General features: G+C 41.7%; 1 protein-coding gene across 19 annotated transcripts in view; it reads right to left on the minus strand.

The window, feature by feature from the left end:
• Positions 1 to 9,474: 9,474 nt before the first annotated feature.
• SOX6 (SRY-box transcription factor 6) overlaps positions 9,475 to 16,897 on the minus strand; it is a 627,969-nt gene continuing 620,546 nt past the window's right edge. For all 19 annotated transcript variants that reach the window (XM_082476530.1, XM_082476545.1, XM_082476542.1 and 16 more), the window contains one exon: positions 9,475 to 16,324. In XM_082476530.1, coding sequence (XP_082332656.1) covers positions 16,021 to 16,324 — 304 coding nt within the window. In that variant the 3' untranslated portion in view covers positions 9,475 to 16,020. The remainder of the gene's footprint in view (positions 16,325 to 16,897) is intronic.

The following is a 16,897-nucleotide window of genomic DNA, read 5'->3' on the forward strand; positions in this document are numbered from 1 at the left end:
GAGTTTAGAGGCTCAGGAATCACTACTGATGTCCCTGTAAATGAAAGTAAAGGTGAGGCTAAAATAGAAGAATTGGTTGAAAGTCTGTTTAAGAAGTGGATCGTCTCCCTGACTCTGAACAGACACCTTGACTGCCCTTCCCCCCTCTAGCAAAGACTGGAGACTTAGTCTCTACGAGGGTGAAGCAGAGAATCTCTAGGTATCTGTGACCAAAAATGAGGCATTAAATGGAAGTTAATATCTGAATATTTCCCAGTTCTGTCCCCAGGGGGCTGGCAGCCAGGCTTAGACCTACAAGGCAGGAGACTGGAAGGTGTTTTCTGGATGAATCTTATAGAAGATCCAAAGATGCTGACATCAGAAGTTCTCCAAGGAAACAGAGCAGCCATGTCACTTACAGTAAAGATAAGAAGTGACCAGCCCTCCCTCAGACATATTACGTTCCACTGGGGTTTTTTGTACCCTACCTAAACATAAACAGAGAGCTGAGGTTCACCAAACACATTAGCAAAGTCTCTAGTATTTAAAAAAGACAACAAAATAAGCAACCAAAACATAAGCTGCACAAGGACCTATATCTTTGTTTTGTTTGCTGAATTAGTCCAAGTTTTGTAGCTGCCTAGCATATAGTAAATGCTCAATAAATATTAGTTGAATGAATGAATGAAGCAATTAAGAGGAAACAGTGATCATGTAAGGAGAAGAAATTAACATTTTCAGAGGGATAAGAGAAGTTATAGCCTTCATAATACAAAACCAGGGTGCTATAAAAAAGGAAACTTTCAGGCAACAAAGAAAAGCACTAAGAAATTAAATATATGATACAGAAATGAAAAACTCAATTCACATGTAGAAGATTAAGTTTAAGATATTTCTCCAAAACATAGAGAAAAATTACAAAAAAATAAAAAATGGAAAAGAAAAATAAAAGGATAACACCACATCAGGAGGTTCAGCATCTGAATTTATGAGTTACTCAGAAAGACATAGAGAAAATGTGAGGAGAAAGTCATCAAAGATATAGTTCTAGATAACTTTCCAGAACTGAAGGATATGAATTTCCAGTCTGAAAGGGCCCACTGAGTACTTAGTATAGTGCAGTGAATAAATATGTACCCATACCAAGGCACATCATCATAAAATTTCAGAATGCTGAGGACAAGGAGATCCTACAAGTTATGAGAGAGAGAGAGAGAGAGAGAGATGTTGCAAACCAAGGAACAAAAATCAGAATGCATCAGATTTCTCAACAGCTATGCTGAGAGCTAGATGACACTGAGGCAGTACCTTCAAAACTTTACTGAGAAACGATTTCCAACCTAGAATTCTATTCAGCCAAATTATTAACAGTAGAATAAATATTAAGTGTAGAATAAATATATTTTAGACAAAGTCTGAAGAAAAATGTATCTCTCAGACACCCTTTCTCAAGAGGCACCTGCAGGATGTGCTCCACCAAAACAAGGAAGTAAATAATGAAAGAGAAAGAAAAGGTATCCAATGCAGATATGATGGGGGATGGAAGAGCCCGGAACCAAAGTTGTGCAGTAGGCCTATCAAGGAACTGAACTATTTTGGAACTGAAAACAGTTGTTCAGGAAGATAAAACTGATAAAAGACTAATGTGTTTTAACACATGGTGAGGATATTTACACAGATGGAAACGCTATGTTCATGATTAGTACGTAGACAACTTCATGAAAGAAAGAAACTAGATAAAATTCTGAACAATGGGAAAAATAACTCATGCAGGAAAGAGAAAATAATCATAATTTTCCAAGTATCTCAGCTGTGAGCTCTGACTGAAAAGTAGGGATACAAAGTATGAGCCCAGAGTAGGAATTCTGTCGTTAATTCTTAAAATTGGAAAATGAGGAAGCAGCTATATAAGCCCTCTTTTTCTGTGGAACTTAAAGCTGAGAGAATATGTCTGGAGCTGCAGAGGAATAGCTCATGGAAAGAGACTACCTGGTAGCAAGGCCAACCAGAGCAGAGAGGAGAGATGGAGACATCAAGCCTAGATGGCCCTGTTTGAACACCTGTATCCAGCCATGCCTGAAGCTATGCTACCCTTGCACTTTTTCAGTTATGTAAGCCACTAAATCCCTTTTGCCTGCAGAAGCCATCTAAATTGGGTTTCTGTCACTTATAATCAACAAAATCTAAATAACGCAGTATTTGATCTCACCAAAGCTTTGTGGGTTTTTGTTTTGTTTTATTTTATTTGGAAAAGGAGATTTCCCAGCTCTCTTCAACTCTGAATTATCCCCCTAGATGACCAATCAGAAAACTTGATGCAATTCACATTATCTGAGCAGTCTGACCCTCAGGATTGCAATAGAGAGATTAATCAATATTCAACCTTCTTTAGTGTGTCCTGTATTTCTTTAGTCTATCATTGTGGAGTTGACTGAAATTTAGGGTTAAATTGAATTTCCTCCAAACAGCATCTTAAAATTTGTGAAATTAATATCAATTCCAAATTTTGATTGGACAATTTAACTCTTCTGGTCCTCACTTCCCAGATTTTCTTGGTTAAATTAATTGGAGTTTAGCCATTTCTTGCAGTAGAGTTGCAAAAATAGAGAGTCCCAGATATTACACTCTGCTTGGCAAGCATTTGAAATTCAACAGCTTGAAAAATGATCCAGTTTCTTGAGCTGTATTTATAGCTGCAGTATTTATCCCCTGGTATGTCTTATCTGACACAATTTAAGGTCCAGACCACTCGTCTTTTCCACAGCTCTGTCCAGGGCAAGCATGTTTGGCCGACATCAGCCAGCACATCAACTACCTGCCTTCCTGGCACTCACAAAGGGTCCAGATTATCTCTGCAGGTGGAGAAGTAAAGGTGCCCCCATACCCAGACCTAAGGCTGCCTTGGGAATTTACTTCCAAACAGAGTTCTAACCCATATATTTAGCAGGTGTTCTTTTCAGTATTAATAAACAAGTGCTTTTTCTAAGTGAATTGATTTTTTAATGTGTAACAGTGCATTTAGATGATTTCATAAAGGTTTTTCTCCAAATATAGAATATATGAGTAATTTTTGCAGTTAAATATATTCTAACTCAAGGGTGAATCAGGGCAGTAAATATCATATCAGGGAAGAATGAACAATTGGCTTATCTGGGGATCAGGATCCTGATTATTATTTGTGGTCAAATAATTGTTTTTTTGTCCTAACTTTCCTACCTGCCTGTGTTGTTCATTAATGATATCAGTGTGTCTTTCATTCCCAAAAATGTATCTAAACTCTATATTTTGCATTTAATGATAAGGATCCAGCCTCATTTATTCTTTTCATATAATGACACTGGTAATGGAAATACTAATGGAGTTTTTATTAAAATTAACATATAATGATATTTTAAAATAAAATTATAAATAAGATTCAAATAAAAGAATGCACTAAATATTCTTGCTTCTTTAGATCTGGTTTGGGTATGTATAATGATATCCGTTAGCTGATTAATATTAATCCAAGGTCAGAAATTTAATAGATTGTCTTAAGGTTGACACTGTTTTTCTCAATTTAACTTTTTGGATTGAACTGATGATGTAGGACATATTTAGGGACTGCTAGAACATCAAACTATCATTTCCCAAGTCTAAAAAGTGTTGATTTTTTTGTATATTTTATGACTCCTAGTACTGATTATTACCATTTTAAAACATCTTTTGTTGTATTGATGAGAGTAGTGTTGACAGAAATATCGATACAGGTAGAATATTACCAAAAGGAGATAGACTGGTACTTTGCTAATTATTGACAACATTAGTTTGACAGGCTTCTATAGAGATGAATATAAGTCAAATTCTACTGCAAATACTTTGGGTAACTCACTCACTCGCTTTATCTATCTGCCTATATATCTATCATCTATCTATCTATCTATCTATCTATCTATCTATCTATCTATCTCTCTCTCTCTATATATATATATACTGGAATTTAACTGGTTTGAATATTTCCAGAATAACAGACTGCCTCTGAGAGGAAAAAAAAAAAAAGAAAACTTTAACCAGGATCTTGCTTGTAATGTTTGCTACTCAGTTACCATTTGTTCTGGAGTACCCTGGTGCATCAGTGAGCTTCCTGCCCAAAGCTGACCTCTCCAGGGATCTCTGGACCATGGTAACCACATACTGGTAACGGCAGGAATGGACCAAAGCTTGGGGTTTTACCCTCTCAACTTAGAGTATCCAAGTAAATTTCAAACACATATACCAACATTGTACCATGAGCAAGGCCCTATGAAGATGAGGTGGTAGTTGGAGGTGGGGCACAAGGGTCACAGATAGACAGATATCAGAGTACAGCATACTGTATTTTCCAAAGATGGCTACAGCAACATATCCAGTCCCATTTACTCTTCAGAGCTTTATCACTCTCCCATTGAGAGGTGGAGTTGTTTTCCTCTCCCCTTGAATTGAGCACAACTTTGTGACTGCATCAGTGGATAGAATGCAGTGGAAGTGATGTTGCATGACTTCTGGGGCTAGGCCATAAAAGAGGACTCAACCTGGCCCTCACTCCTTCTGTTCTGATCTGCTCACCCTTGACACCCACCACCATGTTATGAGGCAGCCCAAGGCACATGAGGAGGCCACACATACGTGTTCTGGCCAATAGCTCCAGCCAATAGCTGGCATCAACTGCCAAACATGAGAGCAAATGAGCCTTCATTTTATCCCAGCTCCAGTTTTTGAGTTTCCTAGCTGAGGTCCCAGACATTGTGAAGTAGGAAAAAGCCTTCTGTTGTGCTCTGTTCAAATTTTCGAACTCACAGAATTTGTGAGGATAATAAATGGTTGTTTTATATGACTAAGTTTTGGGGAAAATTGTTACTAAGCCATAGTAATCAGAATGCAGAACTCCAGATACAGTAGGGAAACAGTTACAAACTCCATGGTAAGGGCCAAACCTCAAAGTGAACTTGATACAGAGCATGCATTCTCAACAGGGGCAATATTGTGCCCCCAATGGGGCAAAAATTGACTCCTGGGAGGTGAAAAATCTTTTTTTTAATGAATAAAGCATAGGTATACATAGAGTACATAAGCAGGTAGTATATTTGTAGTATTTACATTTCATGGGTGGTAGAGGACTATTGGTGAGGAAAATGTCTAAAAAGGCTCCTTAAGTGGTGATAATGAAGAAAAAAAAAAAAAGATTGAGAAACTTTGAACTAGAGGGAGAGAGAGATTCATTCTGAGCTAGAGAAATCTGAGAGGCAGCCCATCCAAGCAGAAGACATTCTGACTTACTGGGAGACCCTGACCAAGCAACTTGATTTCTCCCAGTTTCGGTATCTTCTTCTGTGAAACAGGGAAAATAATACCTAGCATTCAGAGCTGTTGTTAAGCGTTAAATGAAATGTTTAGTAAAGTTTCTGCTATATAGTAGACTCAGGATTTTGTAGAGGTTGTTGAAGGAGATGCACTTTGAGTTGGCCCTGAAAGGAAAGATGGTGATTGATCGATATGGGGGAAGGGCAATTTAGACAGGGGACATGAATTGACCAAAAGTCCAAAGAGGTGGGAGAACACATTACAAATTAATAGTCTGATGTGTCTAGAGAGCTAGAAGCCATGGGGTTAGGAGATAGGCTGAAAAAAAAAATAGCCAGTAGCAGAGTATGGAGGACTTTGAATTCAAGGATGAAGAGTTCATTCCTTCATTTTTAAAATTGTTTTAATAATACACACATGTATGGAGCACCTAGTGTGTGCCAGGACTATTGGATTAAAAAAAGTGAATGTGACAAAGGAATCCATCAGATTCCCGTGACACAATATGACATATGTGACAAATGCAATCAGATCATTTCAGTGCAATTCACGTTTTCTGGGTAAAAGAAGAATTTTTGACAGAAGATTTCCCACAATAGGTGACATTTAGGCTGGACTTTGAAGTATGGGAGGTGACGGTGGCAAGAGAAGTGAGAGAGGGACACTTCAGGGTGTGGCACGTACAGGTAATGACGCGCAGCGTGCTTGTGTCAGGAGCATGAAGGTGTGGAGACTGGAAAGGGAGATCAGGGCCTGTGTGCATCGGGAACGCCCCTGCATGAATGCCAGCGGTTTAGGCTTTCTGTTGTGTGTGCTGTGTCATGACTAAGGCTGGGAGGGGAAGATCCTTCTGGGGGGCAGTGAGGAGGGGACAGGGTGGAAGTGGAGGAGGGAGCAGAGAGTGGATGGACCGTCAGAGCAGGTGGCAGAGACAGCGCTCACAGTGACTGACGGAGAGGGGGCGGGGTCAGGGTTGCCTGCCAGGGGGTGAGTTCATAAAACCTGCTGGATGAATAACCCACATGGGGTCCTAGGGGCCCTAGTGCCAGTGCCGAGGTGACATGTAATCAGACCCCTTCCCTGATCACTCCCTTTCCTGGGTGTCTCAGTCTGTCTCCCACTCCCACAGTTAGGAATGGAGCCCCAGAATCTACACCTCCCCTCATTGATCTACTCAATGGCCACTCAGCCTGGTGCCAAATACAAAAATTGGGTAGGTGGACAATTGACAGAGGGACCATAGAACAAGCTCTTAGGAGAGTCACCCTATTGGCCTGGGGCCCCTCTTGGGCCCTCAGTCAGGGCCGAGCACCAGGCCCAGCCAGAGCAGGGGATGACAGCATCAGAGCTGTCAGAGGCCACTGTCCCCAGATGCCTCAATGCTCCCACAGTGACACAGCTCAGGACGCCTGGTGGTAACTAGAGTCTAGATTCAGTGCTGTAATCTCCACAGACCCTTGTGGGGCCATATGCAATACTGTCAACTATTATTAAAATTGGAACATACAAGTGTTCATTCTGACATTGCCATTTAATCTCCGTGTGACTTTAGGTGGGTCATTTCCTGGCATTGGGGCCTTCACAATTCAGATGAGGACAATACTCCTTAACCTCTCCATGCCATGGTACGTCACTGACTAAGAAGAGGTAGATAATCGTTCTCAGAGTCTCCCGTGTATCAGAGCTTGCTACTCAGCCTGGCCCACACAGTGCTTTAGTGCTTCTCAGGTGATGCTGAGGCTGATCTGTGGACCATATTTTGAGTAAGCAAGGCTCTAGAGCACTATTAAGGGAAGAGTCATTATTACCTGGACCATGGGTTTCTTTTGTTGAAGAAGGAAAGGGTACTAAGTAAACAGGTTGCAAGGCCACTGCCCTTCGTCTCCCCAGCAGGCAGAGCAGCTAAGTATCCCTCCCTTTCTGCAGTGGATGTCCAGGACGTAGGCCTGCCAGTACCCCTCGTCCCTGGGCAGAGTGAAGGGTAACCTTGGGCCCTGGGATGTCAAGGAAAGAGTAGGACAAACCCATAAAGCGTCCTATTTCTGGTCTGTCTCTTCCACACTCTAGCCAGGCTGCCCAGGAAGAAGGACAGAGCAGTGACTCTAGGCTCAGAAACTTGGGCATCCAACAGGATGAGTCCTCCCCATAGCATGGGGACTCAATGCCCTCAGGTCTGATCAGGGAAAAACATCACACTGACTTGAAATGGTTCTCCTCAAATGACCAGAGACGCTTCAAATAAAAATGTTCTCCAAACGAAGTAGCTAATACCAAGGTACCCCTACAGGCTCCCTCATCCCCACCATCTAAGACCCTGATACTCACAGGCATCTGTACCACACATGGAGGCCAAGTTGCCACCATTCACACATTCATTCCACAAACAAGTGTTGAGCACTTACTCTATGCCAAGCACTGTGCTGGGAGCTGGGAGGCCCAAGGTACAGTCCTTGGTTTCGGTAGCATGTTATCTAGCAGAAAAGACACAGAAACAGACTATTACAATGTGGTAAACATGATCATAGAGGTCCTTTCAACGTACCTTGAGAGCCCCGAGGGAGAGCCTGAAACTATCTGGGGAGCTGGGAAAGGCCTGATGAGGTGATGATGTCTGGGGTGGGGTTTGAAAGAGGATAGGAAATTTTCCAAACAGAAAAGAGAACAGATTTACTCCAAGCCAAAGGAGAAGTGCGAGTCCCAGGGTCGTGGGTAGGCCCCAGGGTGTGAGAGAAGCAATGAAGTCGCGGGCATGTACGGCCACAGTGGAAAATGAGGCTGGCAGGTCTGCGGGCACTTGAGTGTCAGGGTAGGAAGTTTGGATTTTATCTGGTCAGCTATGGAAACCCAGGAGATTTTAGGAGAGATTATGAGAGGGAGGACAGATCAGATCTGTGTTTTAGAAAGAAAACCAAAGGCAGTGGTGAGGATACACTAGAAATGAGAAATCTGTGTCCTGGAGACCAGCTTGGAGGAAGGAAGGGTGATCACAGACAGGACCAGATTCCGAACTAAAGCTCAGCCAGTGGCACCAACGCTCTCCCCTAGCTGAGACATTCTCTGATCAGAGGAGGCAGGCTCACCCGCGTGCTCTGTGTACGGGCCTGCTGCTAGGTGTTTTACACGTGCCATCTCACTGAATTCCCCCAATAACCTTGAGTGGTAGGGACTATCGCCCCTTTTTACAGAGGAGAAAGCTCAGAGGACTTACTTAGGGAAGGTCACAGAGCTGGCAAGTGGCAGAGCCAGGTCGTGTGACTCCAAAGCAATTCCCTATGCTTAAAACCCACGGGGCAGGAGGGAGGGGCATGGAAAGCTAGGTTTTCAGGACTTACAACAGATTGCATCAAATTTACAGTTTGACTGTGATAAAGAAAAGTTCCACAAATCCTTGGCTTTTCTCTAATGAGGCATTTGTCATAGGAAATATCAGAGAAGAAATTGCTAGGCCTCCCCTCTGTCTCCCTTGAGCCCTTTGCTCCCTTCCCCCGGTGTTGGTCACTAACCTCTGGATCCGTAGCACTGGCTTGGCTGGTTTGGCCAGTCTCCTTTCAGGGCCCGCCTCACTTTGGTCCACTACCCCACCTCCAGGCCTCGGCCCCTTAGAGGCTGGTATCATTCGCTCCTGGGCCAACTCATAGCTGGGCAAGGAGACCGGGAACTCTCCTCTGAGGCAGAAGCAGCTGAGAGCTCAGCCAACCACTCCCAACCACAGCGGAGGCAACGGTTCCAGAAGTGCGGCGTTTTCCACTCTTGGCTGCTAGGCTTGTAGAAGTTGATGTCATGTGAGAGGTTGGCCCTCGAGATTCGTTCATACCCGGGAATGCTGGGAGTTTTCATAAACTGTTTCCCTCTCATGAAGAAGTCAGGCAAATAGGAAGTGACATTCTTTCTCATCTTCTCTGGACAGAAATCCACCTTGGATCCTGTTCCTACCATCTAAATCCACAAGCATTTCCTGCTGCAGCAGCGCGTGCTCCGCAGTGAAGAAAGCGGGCCAGTCTTCCAGGCTAAGGGGTTTGAAGACTTACCTCCCAGCGAAGGCAGAAGCAGCGGCGGGAGGAGGAAAGCTCTGCAGGCTCCAGCAGCAGGCAGTGTGGGCCAGGGCTGCGCGAGCCTAGGGCTGACCGGGCTTCAGGGTAGGGACAGCTGGCAGGGCACAGACAAGGCCGTACACGGAGGTCATAAAACAAAATTTATCTTTAATTTGTAAGTGTCAACAGCAGTACAAAAGATGGAGTGATGACGACTAGATTAAGGGTAGAGAGGACAGTCTTGAGGTAAATGAGCATAAATAGGCAGTTCTTATAGACACTCCCCTGAGGGGCCTCGGCCCCATCACGGCATATACATTATCACCCAAAGATGGCATGTTTAACATATCAGGAAAGCACCTTGTGCAAAAAGGAAAAAAAAAAAAAAGTAGCTAAGGTGCCAATATACACCAGGATAGATAAAGACAGTGTCTTTCAATTTTGTCTTTTCCCTTAATTATGAGGCAGAGGAGGGGAAGACTTTGAAAAGTACCACTGAAAGATTATTCAATGTTGAGTTTTATCTCACGTCAATACTGCACAACGAAATCCAAGAAGTGTGTGTATGCAACAAAGCTAAGAACAATGATTCATTCCTTGACATTTGAAGATATTCTTTTTTTTTTTTTTCTCATTTCTTTAATCCTTAGCAAACTTTTTTTTTCCATTATCAAGAGGAGAGTGTGAGAAAGATGTGATGGCAACCCTTAAGGTCATTTAAAAACTTTACACTGGACTGTACAAGATTTTTTTTTTTTGATAAACTATTTACATTTTCAGACTTTCAAACATATTCAAAGCAGCAATAGACACTAGTTTTTATGGTTTTTGTTGTTTTTCTAATTGCCCAAATAGTTACCAGCCACGGGCCAAGTAGGTACCTGCATTATACACAGAATTTCTACAAAGAATATCTGCAGTTAAAATTTGCTCAAGGGTGTATTCAACGCCCTTAGCGTCCCAAGGGCCGCACCCGCAGTGTCGCTAGAGGAACCAGCACAGCACCTTGACAACAGAGTTGCAGTTGTCCCAACAGCCCTACACAAACTTTACACTTTTGAAACAGCAGCCAGCATTCAGTCCAGCATGTCAGTGAATTGTGCTGATTAAATTAACACAGAATACAATCTCACAATATACATCACAAACAAATTACAATGTCGGGAAATCAAAGAGTTACAGTAAGATAAGTTATGTAGTAACAGCTTATAAGCTTGTCTAAGGTAATAAAAATTTTACATGGCAAATACAATAATGAATGAACATAAATGCTAAGCATTCTAATTTGCTACAAGCTGGAAAGGGTACAATAAAGACTGCACTTTTCAAAAAAGCAAAAACACATATGACAAAGGAAGACAAACGGAGAATGCACATGAGCAGGTCTGCAAATGTGCAGCATACAAAACAGTTAAATATTTGCACATTCCCCGTACTCCAAGAGCACCAGCACTGAGGCCTCACTTTCTGCTTGCGGTTCTTCAGGAATAAGAAGCTACTGAGCAAGATATGTCACTGAGTTGCCTTTAAGCTTTCATATTGCCACGGACACCAATTAGAAGAGTATCTTCACTAAGCGTTACCTTTCTGCCCCTCCCCCTCCCACCTCTAGCCCTGCCCCAAAGGTACCAGCATTCCAAATGCTTGTTCATGAGCTTTTGGGAAGAAATCTGTCCCCAGAAGAAAAGATGGCATGGGGATGAGAGGGAAATGTGTTTGCATATCAATATTTTCAGTGATATTAGCAGAGGGTTACACTCAATAGTACATGGCATCAGAAACAGAACATAATCGGCAGGAATAGCAGATAGAAGTTGTTTATTAAGGAAGAAAACATGTCAGGGGACAGATGACTTAAGGAAATGATGCAAGTGCTTTTGAAAAAGGACAAATGAGGTCATACAATATTATTATACTTTGAGAAGTGAGTTTAAGTGCCAACTCAGTCCTTAAACAAACGTGTACAAAATCAGGCAAGGCTACAGCAACCATTTTTGTCATTTTCTCATTAGAAAGGAAGACCCAGTAATAAAGTCAATACATTCCTCTAGCTGCATTCTTTGCAGTTGTTGGCACTTGGTACAGGACTTCTCATACGGTTTAAAACTACTAACTGATTCTTTTTCTTTTCCCTAATGAGTAGGTAGAGGTCACCTCTTTGCAAAACGAGTAAATTGAGAGAAGCAGCCTCAGCTGTGGTGTTCAAGTGACCGGGCTGCCTTCCTACTGGGGTTAGATGGGCTTCCTCAAAACAATTCCTGCTTTCAGCTAGTGCCCGTGCTCCCCGCTCAGGAGGGTGTGCTCCGGAGAAGCAGCCTGGCTTCATAAGGAAAAGAAAGAAGCCTTTAATTTCAGCCCTAGAGTGATCACACCCTTTTCAAACACCCCAGGCTCCAGTGGGGCTAATGTTCAGGGGAGGCCAGAATTTGACAAGCTCAATAGCACTGTGAGCCCGCACCTGAATTTAGAACTTGGCCTGAGAGATGGTGTCAGGACCCTGGCAAATCAAATCAGGCCTGAGGACAAGGCTGGGGTGTATCAAATACCAAATGAAGCAAACTGATGTGCTCCTAAAAGGGTGAGCTGAATACAGGTGAAAACAACAAAGCTTTCGTACCTTCCTGGAAAAAAGATACTGCATCGCATCTGCCAATGAAACAGAAAAACTGCCTCCCTGGCTGCTCCTGTCCACAGATTGACCTTTTCTTTCTCTCTCCCTTTCTTTCTTTCTTTCTTTTGTTTTTTCTTTCTTTCTTCCTTTCTTTCTTTCCTTCCTTTTTCTTTTCTTTCTTCCTCTTTCCCTTTCTTTTCTTTCTTTGTTTCTTTGTTTCTTCCTTTTTCTTCCTTTCCTTCTTCTTCTCCTTCTTCCTTTCCTTCCTTCCTTCCTATTCCATATGGTCCATTGTTTAGGACAGGATTGTCTGCCAGTGTCCCTACTCTAAGTGACAAGGAAAATCCTGATCCTGCAAGTTCTTTAACAAAATGGAGGTAATTTTTACCTTTGATTTGAAGATACTATGAAATAGGGAGCAATGGGAAAAAAAAAGTTGATTAACATTCTTTAATTGGCATGGTGGGACTTTCATTAATGGCCAATCTCAGAGAAAGATTTTTGCCTTTATAATGGCATTCATGCTTCATGCTATTAAATGGTCACAGAACTACCTTATAAGATTTATGTGGATTCACAAAGCAAATTGACTCTCTCCCAGCTGTGCTGGAAATTCACCATGTTCAATTCATCAACTTTCTATACGAAAAAAAAGTGAAAGTCTGAGTCTGTGGACAGTGGGTTCTAAACTATATGAGAACCCAAGTGATGGGTTTTACTGCTCCAGCTACAGGTGGGACTCTGCTTTCTCACTGTGGCTGATAATTCACTACCCCATGAGGTACAGTGACTCGTCAACTTCTAGTCTGGACCAACATATATGGATAGAGAACAAAAAGGAAATACATAACTTATATTTCACTAAATATTCATGAACCAAAAATAAATTCTATTTCTATGTTATATTTACACAATTAGAAAAATCTAAAATGAGATGGTGAAGTCATAAAAACTTTGTTTAAGCCCCACTGAAAATAAAATGACGTGATCCCTATGATTGTCATTCTTAATTTCCATGGATATTTAGAGCCAAACTTGGCTAATAAATAGAATAAACTGCTTATGTGCAGAATTTAGATTCAAATACAGCATCACTGTTTGACCCAATGAAAGAGACGTTTACAATCAGATCATTCCTGAATAGCCTTTCATTTTTAAGAACATGGCTAGAAGTAACTGAACCCCAGTACTGAGGCAGAGCTGGAGCTAAAACAAAGTGTTCATACACACATGTATTTTGCATAAATAAATGAAATAACAAGACATAAAAATGACTCAAATCCGGCAACTGTGAGGCAAGCCCACACGAGTCGAAACAGATGACTTTTGTTCATGTAGTTTTCGTACAACAGCTTCACATTAGTCAGAAGTGATAAAAAATACCATTTATATCCAGTGCTTATAACACTTACGAAACAACATCTGTGAGTGTGTGTGTTTTTTGTTGGTTTATTTTTTGTTGATTTCTTTTTTTGTTTTTTGTTTTTTTTAACTACAAGCAAAATCAAGTTTCAGTCCTAAAGAACAGTCCTTTGTTCTCCACCAGCCCAGAATATTATTTTGGCATGGTCATAAAAACAAACAAAATTAACCTACTATTCTAAATGTCTGCCTTTGTGCAAAATTAATTACATACAATACAATGCTAGCCATACGGCACTCTACTTATGCAACAAAATGAAAAAGGAGAGGGAGAGGGCAAGAGCAAGAGTCAAAGAGAAAGAGAAAAAAACGTGAGAATGAACTGAGGAGGAGAGGTATATAATCAAAAGAAACCAGTAAGACAATAATAAATACTCTTTTTTTTTTTTTTTAGGAAAACGACCTCCTCCTCATTTGAAATAAATGTACAAAAACAAAGTTCCAATCCCCAATCAATATTAAGAACCAAACATTCCTATCAGTACCTTAATCAGTTTATAGAGGGCACTCCTAGCTAACGACATAGACAGTAACGTCTTGGCTAGACCTATTTATTGCTATTAGGTATGGCCTTGAGCACTCTTAAATAAATATGAAGGTACACTATTTTCTTCCAAGTGACAAAATGGCTCAAGAAACCTGATGGGGCCGTTCCTATGTCCTGGTGATCAGATTCTGGTTGTCCCATGAGGTGAACTGTCCCATCTGCTGACATTCTCCCATCAAACTACTCTGGGTGAGGCTCCCCCCCTAGGCAATCCGGTCCTGGTTTCAGGAAGGTCAAAATGGCATGGCCGAGCTCCCTGCGGTTAGGAGATGGGGAATGAAGCCTCACTGCTTCCCAGCCCATCAGCACATCGCCAGAGAAATCCTTGTGTGACAAGGGCAGTTAATCCTGTTCACACGTAGGCATGACCCCCATGCAGCCACAGATGGAGGGAGTGAGCCAGAGGAACTCGTCTGCCGCCCCAGGAGTGATCTGTTCCCCAGAGTTAACAGTAGGAACATCCCATTTAGGGAATGTATTTCCCCTCCTTCTCCTTCCCTATGGTTTTCTTTCATTCTCTGGATGTATCACGACTATTTGCCTCTATCTTTGCTTTGAGGCTGTCATGTGGCTTCTCGCATCCTGGGGATTTTGCAAAGAACTCCCTAGATGTGCCAGATGGGACAAGGCAGCTCAGTGTAAAGGTGCCAGCCCGTGACAGCATCCCTGTGGACTCCTACGTGGACCGCAGCTTTGGCCTTTAGGATTGGCTGCGGGACTCTGCTGCCTGGCAGTCACCACTGTTGACCCTTGCTGCTGAATGGCATTGAGGGGAAATGCCACTGATGCAGATCCTACCACGTGTTGCTTAATTGAATTAGGGGAAAATTCTGGCAAAAGATTCAAAGTCACGGGGAACCTCAGGGGCATACCTGTTGAAGTGTAAATCTCTACACCTGTATCCAAATACACAGCTCTATAGCCAGATATACACTGATGTTCAAAAACAACAATATAGGTATTTAGTAGTATCTTGTTTCAGAAATGCTTCCAGATGTTCTGGGGACAAAAAAATCACTATGTACACCTTTGTATCTAGCAGGAGAAGGAGGTGAAAAGGGCTGAAAAGTTCTTTGGGGAAGGAGGGTAAGAAAAAAGAATTATTAAATTAATGCCACCAACAATTTTTTTAAATAAATAGTAAGTGGACCCTTGACATTCTGGAATGAATAAATTATTTAAGAGAAAATGTGTTAAGACTGAATGTCAGGGTTAAAGGCAAAGGGATAATGGATGTAGTGAGAGGTGGTCTCAGGCAGAGAAGACCACCATGTCGGTATCTGGTGTGGTGATCGCTCTGGTGTGTGGACGTCGTACCACGTCACACACTGATGGCACGTCAAGAGGCAAACACAATTGGCTACATGCACTGTGGCAACCTTGTTCATTCCTTACAATATCTTGTCTCCAGATTCCTGAGTACTTCACCATTTTCTGAAAAAAAAAAATGTGTGGTTTGCTATTTTATTTTAAGATGCCAAAGATTGTCTAAGACTTTGCAGTGTCTCCTTTAAGACTTTCAAAATATTAAGATTCAAAAGTTATGAAAAAGTTTGGCACATTCAAAGTTTAACTCTACACATGGAAAAATGGAATTCTGAGGCCTTTTGAATATGCTCTACATGCAGCTGCACACGCCGTGGACTTGTTCTGTTTCACAATATGAAATTCTCAGTTGTTTTCTAAAATAATTCAGAATAAAAACACATTCACAACTTGTAGGCTGGCACAGCATACCTGAGTGAGAATGTTTAACCCCATCTAAAACAGTAACTTAAACCTTTATCAACATCCAAAAGAAAAAAAGTAAGACAAAATATAAGACTTGTAAGACAGCTATGGGTTGAGATAAGTTTTCAAGTCCTGGTGTCTCATATTTAATATGTCTTCACCTAAATTAAAAAACAACAACAACAATAACAATAACGACAAAAAACTCAAGTTCATGAAAAATCTGGGAAAACTTAATCTGTCTCACGCTTTACGAAACAATTAAGACCATTCTGCTGATGTAATTGTGGAGCCACAAATGCATGCGGGCTCTTTAAGAACTTTTCTGTTGGGGGAGGGGAGGTGAAATGTCAGAGTATTTTAATTCAGCAAACAAACACTCCTCAGTTGGCACTGACAGCTTCCGGGGCTTCATTTTCACTGCTATAGTCTGATTTGGGATCATCTTCATAGTCGTCATACATTTCCATCTCATCCTCTCCATTAATCATTTCATTTCCAGCTAGGCTTCCGCCGTCTGTCTTCATACCATAAGTGCTCTGGATGACCGGGAGGCTGGGCTCTGGACTGGCGGAGGTGCTAGAGCAGTCAGATGTCATCTGAGGTGATGGTGTGGTAGTTGCCATAGTAATAGCACCAGGATACACAACACCTGTTCCTGTGGTGATTGGAATCTGAGGCTGCTGCCTGTATAGATTCAAAAAATAAAATAAAACAGAGGGAAATATCTATATACATATGTTCTTCTGTGTGGCATCGGAATTCACCCCTCACACATTCTAAAAGGGGGCTCTGTTTGAAATTCTAAGCAAATGACAAAATGTGACAAAGGTGTTTCCTGGAGGAGTCCTGCAAATCTCTCTGATGATGTGATTGGTGTTAAGCAATACAATGGAGCAATTTATCGATGGTTTTGCAACATGAAAGCAAAGCTTTGATAACCCCTTGGCATTTGGAACAAATACTATAGTTAATTCCACAAAGTTACATGTGAGATCATTTTTTAAGATCTCCCAGGACATGACAAAAAAATAGGCTGGTAATATGAGACATACTATAATGATACTGTTAAGCAGGTTTGTGTCTTCACCTTGGTGTGAGAACTGTACAAAGGAAAGATCAAGATGAGAAAGGATCCAGTATATCCCAGAGTCAGATTCGGCAAAGCATGTATTTGGTATCCATGTAAATGTCTACTTATTTCCGTGGCTGAACTTGTAGGGAAGCTCCTGGAAGCTTCTATTTCCTAATTATGAAAGG

This window comes from Balaenoptera physalus, assembly GCF_965194825.1.
Source record: "Balaenoptera physalus genome assembly, chromosome: 10".
Lineage (NCBI taxonomy): Eukaryota > Metazoa > Chordata > Mammalia > Artiodactyla > Balaenopteridae > Balaenoptera > Balaenoptera physalus.